This window comes from Cariama cristata, unplaced genomic scaffold (genome assembly GCF_000690535.1).
Source record: "Cariama cristata isolate BGI_N322 unplaced genomic scaffold, ASM69053v1 Scaffold46492, whole genome shotgun sequence".
NCBI classification, from domain to species: Eukaryota; Metazoa; Chordata; class Aves; order Cariamiformes; family Cariamidae; genus Cariama; species Cariama cristata.
In genome coordinates, this window is record NW_009605246.1 from 331 (window position 1) to 10,723 (window position 10,393).

Consider the following 10,393-nt stretch of genomic DNA (forward strand, 5'->3'; position numbering starts at 1 on the left):
TTAAAAGATGTCCCACAGAAGTCTTTTGCTTGCAAGAGTCTGGCAAGTCCATGATGCAGTTCTACAAGAAAAGCTACGTGATCACAACGATCATTACAAAGACATGGGAGAAAGTCCCAAACACCAAGGGCTTCACTAAGCCTGGGTGGGTACTGCTCCAGCACGAATTGAAATTTAGGAGACAACAGCGGGATAAAGCCATGTCTGGTTGCCCCAGAATGGGTGACCGGCAGCAGCAGTTCTGCTGAGTGGGACTGGCTCCAGCTCCTCTCCAGAGGTAAGACTGGCTCGGGGAGCTGACAGACCCAAGTATTTTCTGCTCCCTCCCTGTCCTGCCGGCACCAGGAGAAGGGTCTGAGTCGCAGGATGAAGAAGCTGCTACACAAATGTGCCTGGTGACTCCTTCTGCAAGTCCTCAGCAGGGCATGGCCACTGTGGCCCGTTCTAACTCAGCTGTCACCAGGCCTGACCCTGAGTTCTGACACCGACTTACCACCACCGTGGGACCGTACATGATGAACAGAAAGGAATACTTTCCCAGAAGCACATATCCAGCCCTAGGTTGACACGTCGAGAGGAAAAACCTGCACCACCAAAGTGTAAACTGACAAGAGAGGATAAATGACTACTCACAAAATTAAAACTTGGGCTGCAATTCCATTCTAAAATAGTCAAGCAAAACCGTGGATAATAGGCAGGGCTACATCATAAAAAGCTCTCTACAGGGATGACTAAATTTTGCTGTCACATAGTTATCTGCTTAGATCAGCAACATCTGATTCTCCTGATCCACTGTGGTTGTTTGCTGGCTTGAGCCATAGGCAGTAGATGATTCAAAAGCAAGTTCTTCCTTTGTTTAAAACTATCCTGCTTTAAAAATTAATTTCATTTAATCACATGATCAAAGCCAGACTTCCTGTTGCTAAAGAAAACCAGTGCAGTTTAGTTACTACACTTCATAGCTTATGCTACTCCAAACTACGGAAACATTTTAAAGCAGACAGCATTTTGCCAGTCTTTAGAGAGCCTCAGTCTGATTTAACCGCACCCTTACAACGAAAAGTACAAGTCAAACCAAGCACTCACAAAACTACAAGCAAACCAGATCCGTATTTCTTTGTCAAATATCCAGTACTCTGCAGAAATCCAGGCAAAAATGCGCCTGCACCACTGCTCAATTCGCCCTTTTTTCTTCCATGTAACACCCACATAATATTCTTTATTATTCTAGTGAGAATATTAGATGTCTTTGAAAGAGTCTCAATTTCAAGGACACTCTTCGTAGCATTGTATTTACTTTAGCAGTGCTTGTTACTTTTGCTTGACTTTGTGTAAATGAAGTTGAGGTTATGTGAGAATACTTCCTCTCGGTCAAGGACAAACAGATATGTCAACATAAAATCAGCCTCTAGTCCCAGAGAAAGAAGTATCTGCCAATTTTGCACTGGGCCAACTGTTGGGACACTGGGGTACAGGAGAAAAACAAGCAAATTAGGACTGAAGTGAGCTCACAAGGAAAGTATTCTGCCCTGAGGGATGTTTACCTCCTAAATGTGGCTTATAGACTCTTTTACAAATACTGCTCAGACTCAGGCAAGATAGAGGGGCAGTGAGATTTTATGCAGCAACAATGATTTCACTTCCGTGGATACAAAAGTCTATCTCTGTTGTTAAAACATGCATTCAAACATACAGTTCATCTGCAACCATTTATAAACACGTACATGTAACAGAGGTACAGAAAACCTGAGATTAGGAGACCCTTCTCTCTCTTGCACACATTTGTTTGTTTGTTAAAACTCTTATATATCTTTTTATTTAGCTTCAAGCGTAGGGACAGTGCAGCTTTGCTAGAAGTGAATGAGAAAGTTTGGAAGAATTGTATTTATTTCAAAAGTGAGTTGCTATGAAATGCCTCTCTGCTCTTAGCTGTGACCGGTTTTGAACAAATTCTAGTTTTACAGCTACAATCCGTATGGTTAAAATTGGCACAGTTTTGGTCCAAGCAGCGAGAACTATTTCAGCCCAATTCAGGGAGAAATACATGCGTGCCAGCAAATAAAGGATTCTGTATTGTTAACAATACAGCAGCTAGGAAAAAAAGAGTAATAATCACAGGTAAAAAGTTCACATTGCAGCTGCTTTATTTATAAGCAACTTTGTAGCATAGTTCTTCCGAGTTGCTTGGGTGATTGGGGGGGCGGGAAGGAGACGGGGCAGTGCGGGGGGTTGTTTTGTTTTAAGACTCAAACACGCAATGGCTCAAACTCTGCTAGGGAAGTCAACCCACCTTTCCAAACCGGCATGAAGACTAATCACTATAAACACAGATTACGCATTCTCACCTTCCCCCAAAACACAGGAGAGAGTGTTTCTTACCTATTTGATCCTCGGGAATCAGTGATTCTATTGGGGGATCAAGTTCGGAGCTTTGGGACAAATAGTTCTTGACTTGGGTCATGAACTGCCGAATTGTTTGCAGCATATCAGTGCTCGAAACGTGGCACTCCTTGTTTTCCTGGAGAAAGCTGACATAGTCCTGCACTAGGCATCCAAAATAAGTGCGTTTGTCCTGGGACATCTCTGCAATTTTCTTAATCATCCTCTTTTCAGGGGTCATGAAGGAACTGAAAACGCCACTGACTTTCCGTAGCTGAGATTTCACAATCTTGGGGAGAACAAACGAACTGTTTCTTTTCTTCTTGGGCTTCAAAGGGGGTGCCATGCTCTCTTGGTCGCTTTCCCCCTCAAAATCCTCCAGGCTGCTGTTAGTGTCCCCCTCATAGCCAAACAGTGGCATGCTCCGATCGAAGTCCAGCGAGTCGGACGAGGAGGTGGAAATGCTCATGTCGCTCAGTCTCTGCCTGCCTCCATTCCACGGTATGTGTGACTCAGAGCTGGTAACTACCGTCTTTTTGGCAGCTGCTGGAGCCAGCTCAGGGAGAGTTTCACCTGGAACGCCAGCAGCTTCAGGCACACGCACCGGTCGAATTACCCCTGAGGTCTTTGAGCTAGTTTCCACCTCTGAGCAAACAGCCTGCTTCTTCAGCCGAGGAGGCGGAATAGGGGCTGGTTTATTCTGCAGCAAATCCAAGCCTCTCTCTTTCTTATGGTTGACCGTTTCTGGCATGCTCGCCTGCTTTATAGCCCTGGAAAGCTGTGGACTCGTGAGGATGCTATTAATAGAAGGTGGTGGCGGCCGGGGCGGGGGGGAGCGAGGCCTCACTGTGCCATTCACGTCTTGAGTTCTTGGGCTCTGCCTTTTCAGACTTCCACTGACATCCTGGCTGTGCACTTTTAAGAAGAGAGGATTAATGAAACACAGCGCTCCATTGGTCTGGCTGCACTCCAGCTCCGAAGGCGTTCTGGTTCGTATAGAATGCACTCCATTTATAAGGCAGAGCTGGCGCGAGTCTTTACAAGCACTGTCCAAAGGCACAGGCCTACGAGGAGGTGAAGGATCCAGGGGATTGCCGTTAGCCGGGGAGCTCCAAAAGTCTGAAAATCATCATCGCATTAACGTAAGAATGCAAAACAGCATGCAGAGGGCTTTCAGAACATTCAGCTCAACATCACCAGTCTCAAGTATTAAGAAATTTAGACAAGCTTTTATTAATTCAAGACGAGGGGAAAAAAAATTCCGAGTGAACCTCTTAAAGCACCACCAGACATAACTGCATGCTTCACTCCTGGGGCTGCTCTTACTCATTTATAAATATCATGACTAATGCATAGCTTCAAGTCAGCCCACTGAACTAAGCTTAAAAATAAACTGAGAATCAAAGAAAGGAATGGAGACTGTAGCACAGTAATTCTTACCAGCTTGAGACTGAAATGAACATAAACTACTCACTAGCATCTCACTCAGGAGAAATAAGCCTAGATTCTCAGCTGGTATTAATAAGCTCACTCCATTAAAGACAATAGTTAGGTTGATTTATACCAGCTGATGGCTGCTTACAGCAACTCAGCAAAAAATTTGGTTTGGTTTCTTTTGATACTGAAGAAATGAAACTACAGATGAAAAGACAGCTCACATTTTGCTGTGGTGGGTGCACACATAATTTTTAGCTACGCAGACCAAATGCTGGTGCCTCTAAGAGCACTGGCCTGCAGCCCTGCCTTCACAATGGTGACACAGTTTGCCTGAGGTTTTAGACACTCAGCAGCTAATAAATAGATCGAACGTGCAGTCCCACACCAGCAGTGTGGAAAACCTGTGCTAAACCAGCAAATTTCAGCTGCAACCTCTGCACTTGTCCAGCAAAGTGTCAGCACATTTGTGAAACTGAGTCAATGGTAAAGCCCGTCAGGTCCTGCAAGCGTGAAGACTGAAACCAGAGAAGCCCTCGAGGACAGCAATCAGATTGAAATAAGGGAGGAATACCAGAGAAAGGAGATTTTTTGCTAAAACTTGCCAATCTTGACATGGTACCTCTTCCTGTAGCATCACAGATGCCTCATTTGGGCTGTTGAACAGACACCTGAGCCCAAATGCATGAGTGCCAAGGACTTCACAACAGAGCCCATGCCCAACAGCTGTGTCTTGCCTACAGGGCAGAAGACAGGAAATGGCCCATGACGATAGGCCGCTGCCAGAGAACATATGTAGGCACAGACATATTTCTCTACACAGTCATGCAATGCTGCTGCATCTTTTCCAGCTCCATGACTTCACATCCTGCCTGCGGATCCCTCAGCAGACCCGCCAGCGTGCCTGGCACGTGGGCTGTTGCAAACATGCATGATGTGTTTCACCTGCAGTGGTGCTTACAAGAGAGACTGAGAGGGGGAATCTTCCGTTCAGCACATGAAACCTTACATGTTGGCAACAGCCTTGAAACCTTTACCACCAGTTCTTCATGATGTGGTTTGCTGGGCTACATGCTGTTGATCTGCCTTGTGTAGTTCTCCCTCTGAGCCTATGGCATAACAGAGCTCTCACAGGAGCTGCAATCCTCTGTGTTCAAACCAGGGTGTTTTGTGCCTACGTGTTGCTTAAGAAAAGCTCACGCTTAACAGAAAGGACTCTTGTGAGTTTTTAGGCATCTCTTGGGTCCACAGCATTGAAGGGCTGACTTCCTGGTATGCTCTTTTGCACATCGACACCTAAAACTCCATCAAAATCTCAACTTTGTTGTCTGGTTTTTGCTTCACAGAAACTGTGATATTAATCCAGTGTATAGCAGGTAATTGATCCCAAATACACAAACCGCACAGCTAAACACTGATCCATCAGTCTCCTCCTCAGCTTTCAAATGTATTAGCTTAAAGAAACCACACACACAACATAGAAAGACTGTTCAAGAGGAAGACTAACTCTGCAGCAAGTAGGCCATCGTGCTCTCAGGTACTGAGGACAAAGACAGTCTGGTTAGTCTGGAGAGCTTGCTCAACACCACCATTATCATTTCCTATGGAGAAACTCACGTAATGTTACTTTAAGGCTTCCAGGTGTCACTGGGAGACTGACTTCACTACACTGTATCCCTATCAGATCTTTTATTTCCCACTCCCCCATCCAAACATTCACCTAATCAACAGTTCCATGTTTGCCTCTATTCCCCTGAAAATCCATACTTTCATCTAATTGCCTGAACTTGCAGATAAGCAGTGCTGAAGCCATTCCTCTCCTCTCTAAAGCAAATCCCTTAATTGCATCACTACTGCAGCAAAACAAAGTGCAAAGCAGTGCAATACTTCCCCGTGTATGGCTTTGGTGCAAAGTCTCACCAAATAGTTCTTAGAGAGCCTCATGTTAACACTGATTTAGTGAGGATCCGTTTCTAAATCAAAGATGATCCAAAAATCTACTGGGACAAAGACTGCTGACAGCCAACCCTCCCTTCCTGCAAAAGGAAATGAGGCCATTCAGCACTCTGCAGGAGTTGCTCAACGATTCATCTGGGTGGAGCCCATGTTTCAAATCCTACCAGGCCTTCCATCTCCTGCAAGCTCAAGGTACATTTCACAATGAGCCTGTATTTGGCTGTAGCAGTCAAGCAATACAAGGACATGTCCTTGCATTTTATTTTGGTATTTTAAGAGATTCACCAAACCAATGTGCATGGATATGTTTTGCAGATCCTATGTATATGCTCCTCCTTTTATTAATATGCTACTGCATTGAGCCACCGATCTCAGAAATCACCATTCTAAGATCATATGTCAATCTGAACAGAAGTTTTATTAACAGTGAACCTGAGTTCCTACACTCTCCTAGCAACTCCAACAAATTATCAAGCTAGTGCCTGCTACAGGAGCCTGCAGCCAACATCAGCCCTTGGAGGAGAAGCTACACCAAACCTCTGTCTGCAGACTGTAAGTCTTGCTTTGCCCAAGGGCTGCCCAGAGAAGGCAGATGAGAGGGAAGGAAGGAAACAGTTCTAACAAAAATATGACAGAAGGCACAGAAGGAAGAAAAAGCACCAAGGCCACCATTTGGCAAGTACAAGGTTTGGCCTTCCCAATAAGAGAAGCTGCTTTTCTAAATGAAATTTGTATCATCACTGACCAATATGAACTACTTACTGATGCAGACTATTTCCTTAAGCTCCCAGCAATGCTACAGGGAACGACATCTATACAGAGAACTACTTACTCAGTCCAAGCTGAGCAACCTCTTCAAGTTCAGCTTCTGTCTTTGCTGCAGCAATAGCATGAGGCAACTTCAGGGTGAACGGAAGGACATCCCTGTTGTCAAAGAGAAAAACAATTATGGCTTCCACAACAACATCCACAGTTTTAAAAGCATTTGTTTTCAACACTGGCAGTGGCTGAACTCTGATTCTTGTTTTCCTCTTTAGCTGTAGCAGGTAGCAAGAGCTTTAAACATACAGCACACGATGAAAACATCACCAGCCCCAGGGCTTTTTTACATTGGAAAGCGGTGTGAAGTGCAAATGACAGTGAAGACCCCAGGACTCTCTTTAGGCTCATTTCCACAGAGCCATCCAATGTTTTCTCCCCTTACAGCAGAAGCTTTTACACTTGGTCTTTTACAAGCATAACAGTGAGACACAAAAGTGTTATCCGCCTTTAACCCTTCAACAAAGCTTCTTATTTTCTGAATATGCTGTGGATTGCTCTCAAAGCTGAATTCCAGTTCCTGGAATAAAAATTTAAATGAGTACTTGGGCAGCTACCCTAAAAATTTCTTTGCTAGGATGTTTTGGTGCTACTCTGTCCTAGGCTGAAAACACACTTCATTTAAGAAAATCTTTATAATTTATTCTCCTATGTGGTTTCTCTTCCCTGCATACTAGAAGTTCAATGGATGTTTACAAAGGGAGATGCATGAATGCATGAACAACAACATAAGCCAAATCTAGTGCAAAAAGCCTTCAGACAGAGATTTTAAGGGACAAACCTACTTAACCGTATGTACATTGTATTAGCACTACCATCAACCAATACTATACCTCTTGCCTGCTCAATTGGTATCGATATACCCTTAAACAACAGGGATTCTAAACTGCAAAATCTGTAGTAGAAGTACTTATGTAATTAAGAGTAAACAAGAACAAATGGAGCACAGAAATCCTACATACCACTGGTGTCAGCATAATTTTTTTTTTTTTTAAGGCTGTCAACAAGCCGTCTGTTGTAGCACAGGCAGACAGTGGGTTCTTATCACATAAATATTCTCTATGTTGTATGTTAACTTGTTGAAAAAACAGGATCACAGAATGCCACTTAAATTCAAATCAAGCATATGCACAAGACTGATACACTAGCTCAAAAGAATTTGAAAAGACACCTTGAACATCATACCACCGAGAATCTAGAGTCTAGAACATCATCAGTACAAAGACAGGTAACCCTTGATTCCTCATGTGAACTGACTGGGTATCTATTGCAAGAAATTCCCTCTGGTTTTGGGAAATCCTCCTGGTTTTGCTGTGATGTACCAAATGATATTCTCTCTTTCTCATGACTGCTACCTATCTGCTTCCCTAAGAAGTCTATATATTTTCCTCTTGTACCCCCAGCAATCCTAGAGTGCTGCCTGAAGAGGACAAGGATGCTGAGTAGATGTTGCCACTTCAGAAACATTAGACAAACACTTCCAATGTTTCTCCGCTGAATAGAGAAATAAGCATCTGCTTTCCGAAAGCATACCCACAATCAAAGAGTGATCTTTACTGAAATCTCTGGACAAGTTTGCAGCTGAAGTTGTTTTTATTACTGGTTTCTGTGGATGAGTTTGCAGCTAAAGTTGCGTTTAGGAAGAAGTACTAGGAAAGCTTTAACACCATGTCTAAGTTGCAATCACCACTCTTTGCACTTCCTTCCCCTTCCCCAAAGGGCAACAAGAAAAGGAACAGAAAAATAAACAGGTGAAGAGCCTGGTTATGCAGGTTTGTATGTGCTTCCTGAGTGGAAAGCCTGACTGCACCAGGATGCTAAACTCACACTTGGCTGACTGAAATATCACTTTGCAGAGAGAGACACTCAGTTACGAGACTCATGAGCAAGGCAACAAGTTATTGTGTGTTTGTGGGCTTACTTTTAGCCAATGCAAAGCAACTTGGAGCTTTCAGTGAAAGAAAGGGGATAAAGTAATGCAAAGAACTTTGCTGCATATTCCCTGTAGGCACTTAGAGGGAATTTACCAGAGCCTGGCTAGTGTGCAGAACTGAAAGGACAACAAGATAAGGAATCTCTCATCATTAAACTGCTTTTAAATGCACTTTCAGCTCATTTCTCATCTGAGTGCTGACCAATTACTTATGCAGTACAAACGCTTCTTCCATCACATGCGCGTACAGCTCAGCAAAATGGGGTCTAGATGCTTCTCCATCAGGAACAAAACCGTAAGCACCACAACCTGACTGCATCCCTAGTAAGCGTTCCCCCCACCAGAAATCACATCACTGTCAACATTAATTGGCAACCTCATTGCAGTAAAAGGACCAAGACCATCAAGTTGCCTCTCCCCTCTTCCTTCAGAAAATGTGCAGATGTACACTGTGGCTGTGCCCTGTCCGTGGATAAATGTAAAGCGTGAGCATCAGTCTGGAAGTTTTCACCAGCAAACTAAAGTCAAATTGAAAACAACTTAAAAGATGAAAAACACGAGCTATTTTTTCTCTGCATACTACCTGGAAAACAAGTTGGGCAACCATAAACTGGAAAGCTAATGAGGCCATTTTTTTGTTCACAATTTACATTCTCATCTCTCAGTTGCCATATTCTACAGTATGATTTGATATTTTTCCATTATGCTTCAAAAATGCTTTTCACTAGCAATTCCAAGAAATGGACATTGCAAGATAGTTTATGGTGCTTGTTAAATGAGTTACAGAGCAGTTAAGAAAGCATGAAAAGATATCAGCTAAAGTAAAGTTCAACATGGCAACACTTCACAGTTGGGTGGGTAACGTAACACCAGCCTCTCAATAATAAGCCACAACAATTGGCAACATTAATATCATGCTGAACCAAGTCATTGAGACTTATCTTTTTTTCAAGACAGTCTAGCAAATGCAACTCAGAACATAACACCATCTTACCTGCTAATACAGTAGAAAGCAATGAGCCTGAATAAATCAGCAAAACTTATTCCAGATCCCTCCAAGGAAAATGCTGTGAATAAAGTTACAAGAAGGAAAGAATCACACATCTATCCACCATTTCTTAGAAAAGCTTAATAAAACACATCTCAGATTTTTCATAAAAATAATAAGTTTGCACCATCAAACTAGCTACTGTTTGGTTAAAAAACCAACTCTGTAGACGAGTACATGTCTCTGCTAAAGGCATTTTTCAGAATACACTGATAATCTCGGTGGTGGGTTTTTGTATTCCAAACATACGGTCTAATTCCTGGGAAAAAGATCAAATGTGATTAGAATTGCACAATGTTTTGTTAATAGATAATAAATAAATAACTGAGGCTTTGTTTGCCCAGTGTATTAATATACCTAATTTTAAATCTCTTATTTCCTCCTCTTGCATTCCATTCTACTCACTTGTCTTCTCCCCAGATAAGTTAGCACCTAATGGGAGATGATAAATTTTCATTCAGTTCAGGAAAACCATTTAACCTGAAAACCCTTTAAAAAAAAACTCCAAGAATTCTGCTTCATGCCATTGCCTTGCACAATGGAGAAGGAAGACATGAGCAATGCCTTTCATTTTTTCCCACTCCATACCATTGTTTCTTATTGATATAAAGTTGTAATAATTTCACAGAAGTGATTGCCACCTCACTTACATTAAGCTCTCTCTGATTCCAGTGGCAAATCTCACCCAACGACTACAAAGATCAAGCAGAAGCAGCTCCTGGAGTGAAACGATCCTAGATCTTTTGCCTCTGGACGTGACTGAGACCAGAACAGAAGGAAGAACATTTATGAAATGCAGCCCTGAGGAGGAGGACTTGGGGGTG

The 10,393-nt window shown here is 42.9% G+C and overlaps 1 protein-coding gene across 1 annotated transcript; it reads right to left on the minus strand.

The window, feature by feature from the left end:
• Positions 1 to 2,379: 2,379 nt before the first annotated feature.
• LOC104158261 (ras and Rab interactor 2-like) lies at positions 2,380 to 9,588 on the minus strand (the record flags this gene model as incomplete). Its single annotated transcript, XM_009695865.1, has 3 exons — positions 2,380 to 3,498; positions 6,602 to 6,693; positions 9,516 to 9,588. Coding segments are annotated over 3 exons (1,284 nt in total), but the record flags the coding sequence as incomplete, so codon positions are not given.
• Between the last annotated feature and the right edge of the window lie 805 nt (positions 9,589 to 10,393).